The sequence below is a fragment of the Phyllostomus hastatus genome, unplaced genomic scaffold (genome assembly GCF_019186645.2).
Source record: "Phyllostomus hastatus isolate PE091 unplaced genomic scaffold, TTU_PhHast_1.1 phas_contig_118, whole genome shotgun sequence".
Taxonomy (NCBI): domain Eukaryota; kingdom Metazoa; phylum Chordata; class Mammalia; order Chiroptera; family Phyllostomidae; genus Phyllostomus; species Phyllostomus hastatus.
Window position 1 is genome coordinate 1,499,891 of NW_025333543.1, and position 19,053 is coordinate 1,518,943.

Below are 19,053 nucleotides of genomic sequence, written 5' to 3' on the forward strand. Positions count from 1 at the left end.
ATGGTGACACCCATATGTGGTCATAGACAACGGGGTTATTAGTGGCAGTACTTTCTCCTTTATTTAATTCATCACCTAAATGAAATGAGACTGTCCCCTTTATTTTTTCAGCTTTTAGAACTTTTTATTTGCATATTTTAAAATTGTACATTCCAATAATTAAAATCATTTTAACAAAAAGAAATGGAACTCTGATTAAACTGTATTCTCCAGCCTACTGGACACCTTGGACCAGCTTGGTTTTACTCTATATTTCACGGTCCTCCCACCCAGCTTCTTCCTTCACCAACATGCAAGGTCTTTGCTGCCAGGCAGGCAGGTGGGAGGGGCAGGTGCAGCCTTCATTGTCAGTAGTTCTGATGTGAAAAGGGGGAGCACAGTCATTTAAACTGATCCAACTTCTGTGCATCTTACAAAGTTAAACAGCCAAAAGAAGTAAAATAAGAAGCCAGTGTCTATGGAATATGTAGTGCATATTGGCAGTGTGGGCCTCATTGCAATTCACCTGCTTGCTTCTCCTGTTCAATCATTTCTTTGGAAGGCATTTTTCTCTTGCATTTCTGTCTTCTTCAATTTCTACTTAACAAATTTCTCAATCTCGGTCACATCAGGTTTGTCAGACATGGTTGTGAAGGAAGCAGAGCGAAGCATGCAAATGAGAAGAGTCCGAGCTGCTCAGTGACCGTCACTGAGTAGACAGTCACCTTTAAAGCTCAGTTTTTGTCCTGTGTTAAATTTCTTTAGCCCAATTCAGTGGCATATTTTTAGTGATTTCTACAACTTTAACATCTATTAAATTGCTTTTTTATAAATGAAACATGACTTAAGTCAACAGTTATTCTGGCTCTGATGTTCTTCTGTCCTTTTGCTATTGGAAAGCTGCCCGGCCACTGTTACGTATGTAGTGCTTTGTATTTCCAAATGTTTAAAAGCGCTCAGTCCTTGGACAAATATGCAGTGTGTGCTGTGTGCCTGACATTCTGCTAAGGGCTGGAGGTATCAATAAAAATAAGACTCGTTGCTGCTGTGGATACCCACAGCCCATTGAAGCAGACATATAGCTCATTGTGCAATGTTTAGAGACAGCGTACAGAGTTCTAGGAGCAAGAATTTGGGAGCATCTAATTCTACCAAGTGAGAGACAGTGTTGGCTTCATAGCAGAAATAATGGTGAACTGAGTCTTGAAGGTCAGTGTGGATCTGGCCAGGGAAACATACCTGGGCATAAAAGTCGAGATGGATGGACAGGTGGAGCAACCACAGATTTAGAGAAGCCCAGCACCTAGCAGAGCAGCAGGTTGGCCATTTGCTGAAAACGGTTCCTGTGGGAGTGTGCCGAGGCAGAGACAGAGAGGCAGCTGTTTACTCAGTCCTTGCAGAGCTCTCACAAACTAATTTTAGAGTGATTGTTCCTCATTTTCTATAAGACTGAAGCAGAGAGACCTGCTAATAGTTAACTCTCAGACCTAGGTTTATCTTAAAACAAACTTGTGCTGTTCAGTCACGGTTTCTGGAGTCTGCTTTATGCTTTTACAAAGAGAGCCTACATTATTGAATTAATTGCAATATTGACCAAAACTGTATCTACAGTAATCAAAATGAGTCATTTGCCCGAATGCAAAGGTCATAGTGCCCAAGTGAACTACTCAGACTATGTCTGTGCCCCATGCTGGTGCATGCACCAGTATAACTGAACTGACCCTTGAGTTCATTTTAGCTCAAAGATTCATCAAACTAGTGTGCATACCATCATTTGATAACAAAGGGCTGTATGAAATTTTCACTTTTTAATCACTAGTCTTTTTAGTGTCAGGAAAAGAGGGGTAGAATAAATGTACAGAAGTACTTCCCTGCTTGATGATAATAAATACTAAAGAACAGTATTGATTTTAACCCTCTGGGTAGTGTGGAGAAAGGGAGGCTAGAGTAATGACATCACTGTCAAGACATTTTGGAACAAAGGAAATTTGGATTCATGACGTAGTAGTGAGTAGAAAAGAGCTTGTGGGATTCCCAAATTATGGGACTTACCCTGTTCTGTAACTTCCTCTGTTTTGTAACGAAAAAGGATCTAATTCATCTGGAACTATCTTTGTTATTACACTGAGACATTCTTAAAAAGGGAAAGTATGAAAAAAAAGTATTGAACTTCAAGACTAGGAAAGTTTTTCCACATTTAACAAGCATTTATTAGGTAGCTACTGTATGCAAACCTCCCGTGGTAGTTCTTTTTACATTCGCCCTTTCTTAACAGACATCATAGTGTTCATGAACTCTCCTTTACAGGCTTCCTGGTAGAGTTTCTAAAGATGCAGATCCCCTGGAATGTGAGGTTATTTGACAATGAAGAAAAAAGAAATGAATCAAATACTTCTCTATTCTGTGTTTAAAAAAGAAGAAGAAGAAGAAGAAGAAAGCTACAAATGTAGATCGAGTTCCTCTTGTGAATGAACCAAGGACCTTTGTCTACATTGCCTTGTATTGTTACAGAAAAAAAACCCTTTCTGGTATTCCTAAGCATTTGGGTGTATAGCACTTTAAAATGTCTTCAGGGACACATGGAGATGCCTAGCATGAGAGCCGTTTGGTTGGTTGTCCTAACAGAGAATATGGTTCGTGAAAGAGCTTATTACATTACATTAATTACATGATTAGGTTTACAAATATCTTTGGAAATATGGGTTGCATTAACTAGCAAGAAAATGTAGTGGACTTCTTTGAAACGATAAGTATCTTCTGTATTACTTCAGAAGTAATGACTAACGGGACCCACCAGGAACGATAGAGTTGTGTTCTTAGTTGTCTGCCAGAAGCATCAAACTACCCTTAAAAGAATCAAAGATTTTATTGACAGAATAGACTGTTTACCAGAAAGAAATGGAATAACCTATTAGTCATGAGCAGACTCTGTACTTTAGATAAAAGATAAAAATCTTAATCCTGCCACTTATCCTTGTTACATAAACATGGATAAATTGCTTAATCTAAACTCACTTCTACCTGTTAAGTTCAGTTTCCATGTGCAAAATGGGGATGATAATAGACATCCATCAAGGTTGTTATACAAATTAAATGAAATTTTAACTGATGCACTTGAACTACCCATAGAAAATTAAGAAAAATAGATGCAATTCTAATCAGAATTCATAAAGATAATAGTCATCAGAATAACTGTATCCTACAGTTCTTCATAAATCATATTCATCCCTCATTACACTTTGTTTGATTTTTATTTCAATACTTCATTAAAACGCCAAAATGAGTGAGTTGAAAACAAATAAAATAACAGGTGATAGAAAGTTCTAGAACTCCAGGTTTGCACTTTTTGGAAGAATAAAGCTATGTTTAAGCTGCATATGAAAAGAAAAGGTATGGCACTTTGACTTTTTCCTTTAGTTCCATTTTACAAGAATCACCAGCTCTATTGTTTCTAATCATGTTCTTTACTCTGGCAGTATAACCTCGTAGCATTTCTGGAGATTATCCAAAGGTTATTATTTTAAAGCTAGATTCGTAAAAATCTATTCTTCATCGTACAGATGAGCAAACTGAGGCACAGAGAAAGTGAGTGGCAGGCTCAGTCAGGCAGAGGGTAGCACGACAGGGCTCCGCACTCCTGGCCTCCCAGCTCGGGTCTGACTCTCCCTGCCGTGTTGACAGCCTGCCCTCAGCTGCCCCGGGAGGCACCCGTGGCTCTGTCCTCTCTCCAGGACCAGCTCTGGGTCTCGCGGGAGTGTTGCTAAGTGTAGGCTGGGCTGAGCACTTCCTGCATTTTTCACCATTATAAACTGATTTAAGTTTTCCTTAAATATAGCCTTGACTCCTATTCCAAGCCAATAAAAAATGCACACTTAAAACTTTAAAATGCTGTGTTTTGAGAAGGTAAATATGATCATTTTAGTGGGATGCCTTGAACAGAGGGAGCAAATATTGGTATTATTGTATTGAATTTATCATTAATATAACATTTGCATTTTAATGTTTAGAAATGGGGAGTGGGTGGCCAAAAATGTAGTTATATTGAGCAGATGAACTGCTGACAAAAAGAACACTGTGTGCAATGAAGCACTTCTATTTACTTTTTAAAATACTGGTGAAAGTGTCAGACATTAACGTTTCTAAGTATTTTGTTGCTCTCTAAAGCTACCAGAAGATCCTAGGGATGATTCATATTTATCAAACTCAGCAAAACCTTCAATATTTCAAAAACACGTTTTTTTCATTCAACTTGGCATTAAAAAGGAAGATATTTTCTAAGGTGAAATTTTCTAGATTGCATTTCAACCCAGTGGCTCAGTTCTTGTAAAATAGACAGATTCTCTTGAAATAAATGAAGAAATACATACATACATACTAGGGAAATTTAGCCATTCCATAGCTTAGTGCACTAAAAAGTGTTGCTTCTTTTTTTTCTTGTTTTTCCTGTTGTTCGCCTATTGAGATGAGCGTAGCTAGAGAAGAGTGAAAATAATATTATCTAGTTTTACCAATTCATAATCAATAAAAAGCTAAACATTTAAGCAGAAAATATGTCACAGATTTGTTCCCTAGCAAAGCAACTATTTTTACCTTGCCTTCATCATCAGAAGCCACATTCTGACAGAAATCATTTGCTTGAAGCAGCCGCAAAATATAAGCCCTATGTGGTCTTGTGATTCAGATTTAGGAATATCAGCCACAGAGGGTCTAAAGGCATTGTGCATTAGTATGTATTGAGACCTCATTCCAGGTGGCAAGCAGCTGGACTTTTAAAAAATAAAACTTTCAAAATAAATGGGAAGTGCTTGTTTCCAGGCAATACGCATTATATTTAACTGAATCATCCTCAAAATGTTATAAATTAGCAAAAAGGAACTTGTGCATATTTAATATATTTGTTTTGTATTTCCATTAGTTGACAGAATAATGAAATTCCTTAACTACTTCTCTTTAACTTGCATGAAGAAAGCACGGTATGTTGCTAAATCTCTATTCACCAGCGCTGCAGAGAAACAACTTTAATCCTTGTTAGAAAATTGCAGAGTCTGGGGCTGACAAAGAGCTCATGCTTGTTCCATTGTTAGTGCTCCCCGGCCCCAAGAGCAGAGCCCTTTACAGCTGCAAGGATCCCGCCCGGCTCAGCTGCACTATTTAGGAGAGGAGGTTTGTCAATTTCTATTGACAATGGGGAGAGTTTTTCAGTGCCTGTAGCAGTGCTGACACAGTTGGGGATCAATGCCAGCCATTCAGACTGCACCCTGTTTCATTGCTTTGGTTTGTTAATTCAAGACTAAAGGTCCACTGAGGGGGTTCAGGGTGTTTAAGAAAGCTGATGAACTGCAAGCGTTTATAGCCCTGGTGTGGCAATTTCCATAGTCAGTGGCAACTCCTGGCACTGAGGGAGCTGTGTCCTTGTTGACCCTCTTGTTATTAAAAATGCACAAGTGCTGCGCTTCTCAATATTTCACCACTCTTTCATTGTCAATACCACCTTCTGAGCCCTTCAGCTTGTTGCTTGCTCTAAAGATCTTCTTAGATTGGGTTTGAAAACTTCACCTTAAACACTAGATTAGACTGATGTCCTGTTTTCCGTGCTCCTGTTGATTTGTTGAACCTTCCCAGGGCTGGAAAGCAAGTAGCAGCTTGATGGGGAGACGCGCTGCTAATATGATTTACCAGTCTACAGTCATGCACAATAAGTGTGAATAAATACAGGGGTCTCGCAGAGTCAACCCAAGCCTTTCCTTTTCTTTTATTTCTGCTTTAAAAGAGATATCTCAAGAAAATGAAGTGAGTAATACATGCCCTTACAGGAAGTTGAATGAACCACAAAAAGAAAAAAAACTATTTTTTGTTAAAGTGGTAGGCTGCTGTCATGGACTGGTATAGGAAAAAAATGTAGAAAATGCATTTACTGCTTTATTCCAAAGCAAAGAATAAAGCAATAATGCTACACCTTTAACCCCAGTGTAAGCCACAGCGCCCCTTCCTTGTCAACCCCTGAAGGGAAAAGTGAATAGTCAACTAAATTCTTTTATGAAATTAACTTTTACAAAATGAAAGGACATTTCCTAACATTCAGACTTTACTGCACATTCATCCTTTTCAAATGTATTTTTTCCCCTTTGTTTTGGGAAGTTGGTTTGGTTTGGTGGCGGGTGGGGTGGACCAGAATGAGGGGACTGAAGCCAAGCTACCTTTCACTTTTTTTTCTCAAGATGAAAAAACGGGACTTACCCATACTTCAGCACCAGAAACAGAAATATATACATTCCAGCGCCAGAAGTAGGGAAGTGCCAGAAATTTGCTTAGTGGTTTTGTTTGCTTGCTTGTTTGTTGGGGTGGGGCATGTGTGTGTTTCATTATAGACAAAAATGAAGCATTACTAGTGGGGGGGGTATTTTTCTTAGCTTATTCTTAGTAGCAACCTAAACTCTGAGTTAAGCGACTGCTTTCTCTTCATTTGCTTGATTTAACTGGAGTTCTTCAAAAGGCTATGACATGGGAACCCAAAACTATGCATTCTGTCAGATACAATAATTTTTCTTACAAAATTTTCCTTATAGAATAATTTGCCTTGAAAGTAAAATGATAGTGAAGTAGCTTAAGCAATAGTTCTTTTCTTTCTCTATTTTTTTTAGTTACCTTTGGATCATTTTATTTCAAAATCAATTTTCTCTAAAGTATAATTTTAGCGTTTTATATTAAAGAAATTACCACATTAATAATAACTATATTTGTTACATTAGATGTCTTTTTGATTACCACTTAATCGTAAGCATTATTCATATGTAATAAAAATGAAGGTAAATTAATTTTAAATTATGAAAGGATTTTGAAAGATAAAATTACATATAGAGTAATTTTAAGAAAGTATTTTCATGTCCTTCAAACTCATACCATTTCTCATTTTATGGTAACTTTACAGTCAGACCAGTTAACTAGTATGTTATGCTAGACTTCATACAATTTATCATATTTTATCCCCCCAACAAAAAAGAAAAATTCATTATCCTGCATAAAGACTATAATTTAAGAGCCATATGACTCTTAAATTATAATGATTACATTTTAGCTTTCAAGTTATGTGGAGAGTAGTGTAGGAGTCTTATTTCAGTATACTAGTATTCAATATCACCGATACCTGTGAGTGTTTACAGGTATTAAAATAGAACTCAAGAAGTTGAGGCTATATGTAATATAAAATAAAGAAGTATAGAATTTAAATGACATCAGAAATAAAATGCTTATCTATAAAAAATTTGGAGATTTAATATGTCAGCTGAAGTACTGAATTTATTAGCTTTTTTTTTAGAATTTAGGAATTTATCTCATTTTATAAAACTTATTTCTGATACTTTTACATGTCCTAAAAATTATGAATGTAATCATTAGGAAAGTGCAAAATTGGGTACATAAATAATATATTTTTTTAAATCATCATCTGTCTCACCTTTTTAAAAAATTTTCTTATTGTTGTTTTCTTATTGTTTCAATTATAGTTGCCCCCATTTCCCCCTGAATTACTCTCCCATGTCTAACCAAACCCTCACCTCCCACTTTCAGTCCTCCCCCTACAACCCACCCCTGCCGTTGTCTTTGTCCATGGGCCCTTTATCTCACCGTTTTAAAACTTGACATGTTCATTCATCCATTTGATGTCATAGTATGTAGTGAATCAGTACTTCATTTTACTTAGCTTATTTTATATATGTATGTTCAGCGTACTAACGAATTAATAGAAATAAGCCCAATGCACACGAAACCAATTCATTTTCAATTTATGCTTAAAATAAAATCTCTTGTACTAAATTTTATTAGAACACTATTAGTACAAGTACAAATGAATTTCTGACTTATTTGTATCCCTTAAGATTTCCCTTAGAAGTTGAATTTACTGTTTTATTATGTGAAGAAAGATATTTAAGACTTTTTTATGTTCAAATACCTAAAAGCATGGGCATACACATGTCATCTGGAGGGTCACTATGTTTGTGAATACAAACAAGGTAGACAATGTCCTCTCTTTCAGAAACCCTTGTCATTTCCTAAGTACTGAGTGGACTTGGGTATTTCTCATGGTCATCTGAATGAGTGGGATGGTGGTTCTTACAGTGTCCCCTAAATCGAGCTTTGGCACATAGTGGTCATGGACTCTCTTAAAATGCCACCATTGATGGCAGATTGCCTTTTTTTTAAAAAAATGGGAACAAAATTCCTCCTTTTGTTGTACTCACAGACATTATACACGAAGAAGAGATTAGATTAAAGAAGAATTTCAGTTTCCCCTTGAGAGCTGTAATACACAGAGAAAAATGAACCATTCCAAAACACTTGCAAAATGAAACAGATCCTTTCCTTTCATAATTTGGTCAACTGACATCTGTTTTGTGATTCTTCTAAGACACAAAAATCCATCCTGATGGTGTTCGTACCTAAGACATCAAATTGTTATTTTAGGGTGTTTTAAAAGATCTTGACAAATACTTAACAATTGATAGTAGATACATGTGTGATTGAGGCTGTGGGTATTTTTGCCATTGCTCCTTTAAAAATGTTATTTCTAGCCATTGACTATATGTGTTATGGCATAACATACCTACTCTTGGATTTTTATGTAACATACTGGCTGATGGCAAATTTTCCTTTGAAAATAATTTACCTGTTTTTCCTGCTGTTTGGAAGCCTATTCAGTCCCATAACAGGTATTTAGTGCCCATTGTTACCCACAAATTACAAAGTAGGCCACCAGGCAGCAAAAACACTGTTTCCCGTGAATATGTTACAGCTGAAAGACTGTAATGTTAATTCACAGAAAGAACAGGCTAGTCAACTTAGCAGATTTTTTAGCAAAACATGCAATCCTGTTAACAGGAAATTATAGCATTATTGACTTCAAGTGCTGATCTGTGGTCATTTCAGAGTGTTTCATTACCCCCTCATTACCGAATCTGTTAAATGAATACAGAGGGTTTTTTTTTTCTTTTTTTCTTCTCCTCCCTCTTGCCCCCATCCCTCTTTCCAGCAATGGTACAGCAATTCCATGAAAGTCATCTGTGCGTGGTTGGCCGACAGATTAGACCTCCAGCTGCATATCTACCAACTGAAGACGCTCATCAAGATTGTGAAGGTAAACAAAATGTGTTTAGATGTGAATTGCCCAGCAAGCTGGAGAGTAATAGCAAGATATTGACATAAAAAATTGTGTTTGATATAACTGAGTGGATATAAGTACTTTTTAAACATCACTTTTAGCAGTGATGTGCTGCTGTTTATTTCCATTTCTAATTAGATTATTAAATAAAAATAACATCTTTTTCGCTCTAATAAATAAAAAGTATGTTTCAAGTAATCACATTTTAGATAAAGTACATAAAGCCCCTAGCATATTTACACTAATTTTTTAAGTATAGAAATGTTTTCTCATAATACTTTTCCTCCATATTTACTAGGATCATATATCATCGTGAAAACTTTTGAACTGTAGTTGCCAATAGGATAAGGAGAGTCTCCATTATTTTGTTATATCTTGATTCAAAAGTAATACATTGTCACTGCCTGAATTCTTTTGGAAGCCTGCCCTTTCCTGTATGTGAGAGGTAATCAGCTTCAGTGCTGGCACCATCCAAACCGAATGGCCTGAGCTGATACCGTATCAGTTCAGCAAGGCCATTTTGACTTTGGCTCTTGAAGAGAAAAGGTAATAATGTACATGTTATATTTAGTGAGTAGAGGCTTTAAAATAACATACTAATTCAGCCTGATTTTCCATGCTTTGTAAATTCTAGTGGAAACACAAAATTCACCCCAAACATAACTTTTTCTTAAAATTGAGACAAATCCTACCTGATGGTCAAAAACAAAACTTTAAGCTTCTGAGAATCAGCTATTCCTTTAAACAGATGATCCGTACTTCTATTTTAGTACCACTTATCAAATTAGTGCCTATATACACTGTGTGTGTATATATACACACATATATAATTATTATGTATGCCTATTTGTGTACGTGTATATATTTATGTATATGTGTATATACATGTGCATATGCATGCACACACACAGGTATACACATTGATTCTCTAAGTTTCATTTCTGACCTAGTTTTATCAACATCACCTGGGAACTTGTTAGACATGCTAATAAGTTGTCTAAGTTCAGACCTACTGACTCAGAAACTCTGAGAGTGGGCCCCAGCAATGTGCATATTAACAAGTCCTCCAGGTGGTTCTGATAGCTGTTCAAGTTTAAGAACAGTGGTTACATCATTAAGGAAGTTTTTGCCACATTAAAATATTTTCTGTCATTCTCTTGGTTTCTGCAGGCTAACTAGAATACAAATTCTTTTGTGCCACAGACACACAGGTTACCACAGATTAAAAGACCCACAAATAGGAAAGAATTTGGAAAGTTCTGTTGCAAAGTAAGAAGGCGGCAAATCTGGAAAGGAGAACCACATCTAAATGGCACAGGAATAGTAGTCATGATTAGTCATGAATAAGCAATAAAATATTAGCCACCACCAATTTTAAATGCTGTCAAACACATTACATTTCACTGCACAAAACACCTTTGATCCAGAACACTTCTTACCAGGACCATTTATTTTACAAAGAAACTGAAAGCACTCTCAAGATGTGTTCAAGTACAGTTGTTTCCATTTTCCTGCCACCACCTTCCCCCGCCCCACCCACCCCCACCTCCTACCCTCAATCCTTCCCCCGCTTTGGGAAAAATAAGTTAAAAAAAAAAAGATGTGTTCACATTCATCTTAATTTCTTTATTGTTTCTTCCTTGTTTCTATAAATATGACTTGGACAACTTTCAAATGAAGTTTGTCTTTCATAAAAGAGAATCAGGTTAATCTGCATTTACCTTCAGAAATACGTCTATGTTAAGTTTACTGTCCATACTGTTGATTAGTGGTTACCCTTATAATCAACCATATTTTCAAGCTGCTGTCTACTGTGTTATGGATGTCAGAAATTAGATATTCAACCTACTAGTCATAGTTGGTAGATTAAGGTCTTTATTTTTAGAATTAAAATCTTCACCCTGGCATAGCTCAGTGGATTGAGTGTGGGCTGTGAACCAAAATGTTGCAGGTTTGATTCCCAGTCAGGGCACATGCCTGGGTTGCAGGCCATGGCCCCCAGCAGCCACACATTAATGTTTCTCTCTCTCTCTTTCTCCCTCCCTTCCCTCTCTGAAAAGATAAATAAATAAAAAATTTTAAAAAAACAATTAAAATCTTCATTTTTATTAGCCTATTATTTGTTTCTTTGAAAATTATTCCTTTTCTCATATTCACACATCATTACAGTTAAAAATCAAGCATCAGTGAATATTTTAACAGAAAATAACAATAATTTTATGATTTTTATGGTGACATTTCCATTGTACTCTAAGCCAATCAATTTATCTTAATTTTAATACAGTCTTCATTATGGCTACCAGTAGTCAAGACTAATAAATATGGAATTAAATTTCATGAATATGTTTGACTTTCCATGTTCTTTTTTACAAGTAGGTTCAGCCAATGCTTTCTTGGACTGATATTATTTAATCAAGTCATAGGGTGTTATTTAATAATTTAAAATAATTATTTTCATGATATAAAATCAGGATGAATTAATAATTTAGTTTTCTAATTTTTTTTACTTTGAATATAAGCAAGTTTTAACCATTTTCATACATAGACTCCTCATTCTTCCAACCTATTTGGTTGTTTACAATTATTATTTTCCAATGAATGTAAGGAGCTGTTTAAACAGCACATGTGTAGAATTGTGAAGGCCCCTGACTAGGCTTTCTTCCATCCAGATCACTTGGACATGGCCTGCATGCTACAGCAGCGTAATGCATTCTGCCCATGAGCCAGGCTGGTCTACCCTGACCATTCAGTCCTTACTGCTCATAAGCACTGTCGTTCTTCTGTGCCCATGGGGAACAGGGCACCATCTAGATTTATATGATACCCAACTTTGTCCCACAAAGATTCTTAGACACTAATTGGTTTATTCATGTTTCTCACTAAGAAAGAACAAATTCTAATAAAATTTTTCACAGAATAGCCCTGGCCAGGTAACTCAGTTGGTTAGAGTGTCATCCCAATATGTCAAGGTTGCTGGTTTGATCCCTAGTCAGGGCACGTACAAGAATCAACCAATGAATGTGTCAGTAAGGGGAACAATAAATTTCTCTGTCTCTGTCTCTTTTCCTCTCTCTTAAATCAATAATTTTTAAAAAAGAATTTTACAAAATATTTAGGACTAAGAAACTATTTACAAAGGTTTAACATCAGAATGATTTACTAGGAAGGGGAAAAATACAATCCTCAAATAATAAAAATGGTGGATTTGTGTTCTCCCTAGTGGCCATGTGACATCTAAAAACAGTTAGTATAAATCAGCTGACTTTTATACTAGGAGAAAAAAAGACAGTGAGCAACACCCTGTGGCAGACACTTACCTTAAATAGGAGCCAAGCAACCTTCACTGGCAGCCACAGAAGATGTCCAGGTGCCAGTAACATCTTACAAACTCTAAAAAGACAGAACAGGAGATTGCAAGGGTACCTGCTCCTAACTGTTTCTTGCTTGCTAATAAAATAATAAAGTGGAGTCTTAATTAAATATAAATTAGAAGGCCTTAAGGACTGCATATCCACAATACAACTCTGTCCTTGCCAACATATTGATAATTAAGCTAAGTCAAGGAAAGTCATTCCAATAAAATATAGGGCTCACTAATTAGGTATAGAACTATTAGTGGGACAATAATACTTTATATCAGACAGGCCATGTGTGGATGAATATTTTGTGCTCTTGATATATTGTTAATCTGTTAGACATTTGTAGGCTTGAACAGAGATCTCTGTGGTTATCTCACCATGTATATCTGTTAGCAGATTCTCTAGACAAAATTCCCTCTCAGAGTCACTTCACAGGTTCTAATAAAAACTACCATAAATTTTGATATAATATTACCTTCGTAATAAGAAACCTACTAGCTCAGAAAGAGAATATGAGGGTAGTGGGCTGCCTGTGTCTTAAAACAAAATGGAATCTAAATGAAAGTAGTTTTGATTATTTAAGAAGAAAACCACTCTGCATCTAAATTTTACTTGGTGCTGAGATACTTCTTCAGATACTATACAGGGTTCCTCACTCACTGTTCAGTTTGCTTTTGAACATCAGTGGACTTCCAAATGTGAATTCTATTTATAACCTGATTATCCAAATAAAACATTACTCATCCTCCATATTTACTTTTGACACTTCGTTTCTGAAACTTGGTGTGATACCATAGGGCATAAGTCAGATTCACGAGGACAGGAAGATAGAATAAGAAAACACCCATGGGCCCACTACCTTGTTATGGTTCTACTGCTTCCCAGAGGTCAGCTTGTAGGCCAGGTGTGTATCTCAAGGGGATAAGATGTCATCCATCAGTATTTCCTACCTCATGTGAATAAACTCTTTTAGCTCAACCATTGGAATATTGTGATATTTTCCTTGTACTGTGCTGAGTGAAATCAGGCATCATTTAATGTTAATTTCCAGATTATTGGAGTTGTAATATTGGTCCATCAAGTACAACATTCCTTTTTATTTGACTGTTTTCATCTATTAAGTACAAAAAAATAAAGACAGTTACTAGCAATCAGTGCACATTGATATATACAGGTACTTTGGGGCCAGTTCAGTGAAATTTGACTGCTTAAAATTCTAAAGCTAACATAGGAGAGTAAAAATATATTTAAAGATATTTAGCTTCAAAAATGGCCTTACAAGGACCTCTGCAGAATGGAAATCTTCACTTGTTCTTTAATCACTGTTCAAACAATAACATGGCATTTCTTCTATTTTTTTTCTTTTTAAAGACATTATTTATTTATTTTTAGATAGAAGTGAAGGAAGGGAGAAAGAGAGGGAGAGAAATGTCAATGTGTGGTTGCCTATCACATGGCCCCCACTGAGGACCCCTGGCCTGCAACCCAGGCATGTGCCCTGACTGGGAATCGAACTGGCAACCCTCTGGTTCACAGACAGCACTCAACCACTGAGCTACACCAGCCAGGGTTCTTCTATTTTTTAAAAATATTTTATCTATTTACTTTTAGAGAGAAGGATAGAGAGGGGGAAGGAAAAGAGGAACATCAGTGTGTGAGAGATGCATTGATTGGTTGCCTCTTGCACGCCCCCAGCTGGGGACGTGGCCAACCCAGGCACATGTCCTGGCCTAGAACAGAACTGGTGACCTTTCGGTTCACAGGCTGGTGCTCAATCTATCCACTGAGCCACACCAGCCAGGGCTATTTCTTCTGTTTTTGACATATAACATGCCAAATTATAATTTACTACTGCACAGAAAATGTACATACTTGTTTTATTAGCCCATCTATGAAAGCTCTATGCCAGAATTTGACAATTTACATTCCAAGGGAATTTCGAAAGGAAAGGGCAAAATTCATAGAGATATTTAGGTGTGTACAAAATTTTACCCAGTGCTATATATAAACAAATTTTGTGATTCACAAATGCTAAAAATTCAAACAACTTTTAGTGATAATAATATTAATCTCCCTCTACATACCTCCCCCCAAAAGCTAATTCATGTTATAAAATATAATGTATTTTCACGTATTAAAGGAAGGGCTCCTCATTTGTAAAACTTAAGAACTTTAACATTAAAAATACATGTAAGTACATATCATTTTTATCTTTGTTGTACATTATCCAAATAGTGTATTTTGTATAATTACTAATGTTTTGGAGGAAAGCTCATTTATCATCCGATGGTTACATTTTGATCTATTCAGAGTGATTCTAGTTTGAATAGCACTACCCAATGTCCCTCATTTCATTTTCTCCCCAGAAACACAGCAATAAGACGACTGACAATCTGGAGCCATGAGTGGATTGTCCAAGATCATTTTTGAAATGCCAACTGTCATCCATATATACCTGCATACATATAATCCATGAGTTATCTAAGCAATCTCTCTCTCCCTCCTCCAGAAAACCTATAGGGACTTCCGGTTGCAGGGTGTGTTGGAAGGCACACTGAACAGTAAGACCTATGACACTGTGCACAGACGGTTAACAGTAGAGGAGACCACAGCCTCTGTGTCAGAAGGAGGAGGGCTCCAGGGCATTACCATGAAAGACAGTGATGAAGAGGAAGAGGCCTGAGGACCTGCAGCTCTACAGAAGGAAGACCTTGACATTGTTTATTTTGTACCTTGTCCTTGTAATTTCATTGTGTGTCCAAATAAAAATGCTTGTATTTCAGTCCACATGTTAAAAAGTAAGCCTGGAAGCAGAAATAAAGGGGGAAATGCCAATTTTTTGTTTGTTTGTTCGTTTGTTTGTTTGTTGTTTTTAAGAAGTTCAGCCTTTTTTGTTTGTGCAACTTGACCTAAAATGAACTTTGGCTCTGTTTGTGATTGGGACATGAACTATTTTTTTTTAAGAGTTGACTTTTTCTGTAATCACATCAAAGTAGTGTCTTGTGTGTGGAGTATGTGTTTCTCATAATGCAACGTTGTGAGAAGTCACTTCCAGTCACTCTACCGGTTCTACTGTACCTTTGTTAAAGTTATGTGTACAAGGTTTGATTTGTAGTTAATTTGTCATTGTGATGTGTGTGAAAACTTTAACCCTGATTCTTAGTACTTGGAATTGGTCTGCAGGTATATTCCCAGGCCTACCAGACTGCCAAAGCCAAATATAGACTAGATTACCCAGTGCACTTGTGTCTTGTTCTATTCTAAACATTTCTTCGTTCAAGTGTAAAACAAATCCCCAGATGTGGGTTAGTGAGTGTGCTGCTATCAACGTACTGGTACTTTCCTCTCCTACTTGTAAGAGTTTGCAGGCAATAAAAATCCACAACCATTTCTGTATTTATTAGACTTATGTAGATTAAATGCAGTCAAAACAAAAACAATCCCAGTAGTATTACAAACATCCCAACACTGTGGCTCTGTTTTGTTTCTTGCTCTTTTTTGTCTCACAGTAAATGAGTAAGGTATTAACACTGTTTTGCACCTAGTAGGCACACACATTTGTTAAAAGATTTAGGTATTATGACAGCATATTTCCATAACAAAGGTAATGCTGACTACATACTCACATATTGTGTATTATTTGTTAACATTAGCAATTAATAACTAATAATTAGTAATAATAGGAATGCTAGTAATGTTAACTAGCAATTGACACATTAAGTTATTTCTTTCCTCAAAGTATTTTCTTGCAAGTCTTAAAAGATAAATAATATTATTATGCTTTGTAATTTCTCTATGACGAAGTTTTATTTTCATATTTTTCCTAAAATATGTTGGCATGTTGCTGCATTCATTCATAAGTAATGTTTATATGAAGTTAATGCAAAATAAGTGGAGTTATCACTGAATTTATGTAAACTTAAGTTCTGAAACTTTGGTAGTAAAACAGTTTCTTGGGTCTTTAAATTCATTCCCCCATTGATGTTATAAATAGTTACTAGGTACTCAGGCTAGCCTACAAAAATCTATTTAATCCATAGTTATAGTATTGTTTTGGTTCAGTTTCTGGGTTTTATGGATAAGAAACCCTGTGATACAAGTCAAAATGAAAGGAGATTCTTCCCCTTTCCTGAGTGAGAGACTAACTCTAGGACTCTATTTTTGAAAGGCAGTTTGTCCTGGAATGCTGTCCTTGCCTGTCCCCACACTCAGGCTCGGTCCCATCCTTTTTCCATGCCTTCAGGTGCCCAGTCATGCTCTCCTAAATTCCCCCAGCTTGCTGCTTACTGCACAGCTCAAATTGCTCTATGCTTAGAAATTACTCACCCTTGTTTTTCCTTTAAATAAAATGTCTATTTCCTTGATACAGCTCATCTCAGTGTGATTGATCCATTTTGTCCAAAAGTATGAATAACTGGTGACCCCCCTCTTAACCATGAGTGATGTGTATATCTAGCTGAGAGAACTAAGAAATAATGGGGAAAGCATGCATTTCGGTGGAAAGTACTTGGGGCCTGCAGAGGGTCTTGCTGCTGTCTTGACCTATTTAACCTAACCGCCCTCTCTGCTGGTCAGCCTCTTACACCTTCTCTGCAGATTTGGGTGTTCGCTGCCCTTCCCTCTGTACCCCGAATTCTGAAAGCCCCTTCCAGTTCCGTCCTGCACTGGCTCCCACAGGAAGGCTAATAGTGAAGGCAGGTAGAGGAGATGCTCACTGCTGTGTGAGGGCCGATGACTTTCCTTTACGCCAAAGACAGGTGTGTAAAGAGAACTGTATAAAGTAACTCTGAAAAAGATCGAAGAATTGCTTTTGGGATTTTGCCCAGAAATGCTTTTTAAAATAACTGCAAATTGCTTGGAGTGACTTAACTTGTTCATTGGTATGTTAGGGTGAATGCCCAAGCATCTGTTTATTAGAGGAAGCTAACTGTTACTCTTTTTACAAAGTATTGTTTTTTAAAGGAATTTACTTGGAAACCTAACAAGTGTTGCAATGAAAGTTTTTTTAATGAAAATTCTTTTTAACCCAAAAGAAATAACTCTGCCGTCCTAAACGACTTTGGGGAAAGGCAAAAAAGTACATTCTTTGCGCAGTTTGGCTAGTGCTACTGGAGAAAATAACTAATACAGTTTAATGTCCAGCCGCAGTGGGTTTGTTAAAATACATGTCTGGAAGGAAAATTTCTCCAGACACTTGTTAGAGAAAAGTCACGATAGTGCTCTTTCCCGCAAAGGAAAAGAACCACACAGAGCTTAATGTAAACCTTTCAGCTCCAGCTGTGGGTCGTTCTTGCATTCACAGATTTTTCCACTTGAATTCCCTTTAGTTCTTGTTCATTGTCCTTCGCTCTGGAGAATGGATTTCCTGCTACTTTTGCAATAAACGCCCGTGCAAAGTGTCTCTGGACTCCCACCCCGCCCCCTGGGGTCGTAGCCCGTGCTGGCGCCGCCCTCCTACACTGCGGCAACCTGGAGTGAGAGGGTCGTTGGGCCCTGAAAGGTGTGCTTGAGTGGAAAAGAGGTCACGCGGCCATCGCCGCTCAGGGAGCCGAGAAACCCTTTCCTGCTGCCGCGCTCCGCTTCCCGAGAGGGGAGCCCAACTTGCGAAAACCCGCGGGGACCCCAGGCACGGGCGCTGGGCGCACCGGCGCTAGCTGTGCCCCAGAACGCGAAGCCGGATTCCCGCGCCCCTTCCGCCACCGGTTAGGTAGATGGACTCGAAGGGACGAATACAGCCAAGTTCCTGGTAGCTTGAATTTCTTACTTCCAAAACAGAAAATGGAATATTCCCGGTCCGGGTCCCTAAGGGAGGTGATAGATCGATGTTTCTGAGATGTTCACGCGTCGCAGGTGTCCGGGCATCTACTCGCCAGGAGAGCGACCCCATCGGCCCTGCCCGCGGGGCTCCGCTCCCTTCACAGCAACCGCGGCCGCCACGGTCGGCCCTGCATGCGGCTGTGCGGAATCTGGAGGCCTGGTTTGTGGGCGCTCGGGAGGACCGTGTTCATCCTGTCTTTACACTCAGCCGTCCTCCCACCCCTGCCCGGGTCCAGTGCAGGCAGATGACGGGGAGTGAGTCTGCTTTCCCCTTCAAGTCCTGCTCGCTGACCGGCAGGAAACACAGGGGAAGGCCCCAGAGTTCCAGTTGGCCCCAGAACTTGGCGGCAGAGTTGTGCCCGGGGGCCTGGGCGCCCACGCGGAGGCCAAGAGAGGCTGGGACTCCGCAGCAGCGACTTCCCAGCTGCTGGAGGCTGGGCCGGAGCCCCCGCGGGAAGCTCAGGGCCAGGTTTTCACCCAGAGCCGGCTGCAACCTGGGGCTCAGAGCTGCCTCTGCCGCTCTTTCTGTGATGTTGGAGAAGGACACTTACGGACGCAGAGCAGGTGCAGCTCTGAGCCTGGGTTGCAGAAGTCACGACCGACAGCTACCACGGCTTTGCCCGTGTGCACTATGTGATTGTTTTAAGGGAGAAGTAGGCACTGGAGTGTAAGTGTGTACTGCGGAGAGAAGAGGAACCGAGAAAAGGATTCGAAGTGTTTCCCAAATGAAGAAGACCCCTGATT

General features: G+C 38.2%; 1 protein-coding gene and 1 pseudogene across 18 annotated transcripts in view; one reads left to right on the plus strand and one right to left on the minus strand.

Moving 5' to 3' along the window:
* Window positions 1-16,858, plus strand: part of CADPS2 (calcium dependent secretion activator 2) — a 586,770-nt gene extending 569,912 nt beyond the window's left edge. For all 18 annotated transcript variants that reach the window (XM_045846981.1, XM_045847023.1, XM_045846989.1 and 15 more), the window contains 2 exons: window positions 9,005-9,109; window positions 15,002-16,858. In XM_045846981.1, coding sequence (XP_045702937.1) covers window positions 9,005-9,109; window positions 15,002-15,175 — 279 coding nt within the window. In that variant the 3' untranslated portion in view covers window positions 15,176-16,858. The remainder of the gene's footprint in view (window positions 1-9,004; window positions 9,110-15,001) is intronic.
* Window positions 492-624, minus strand: LOC123824027 (annotated as a pseudogene).
* Window positions 16,859-19,053: the final 2,195 nt, after the last annotated feature.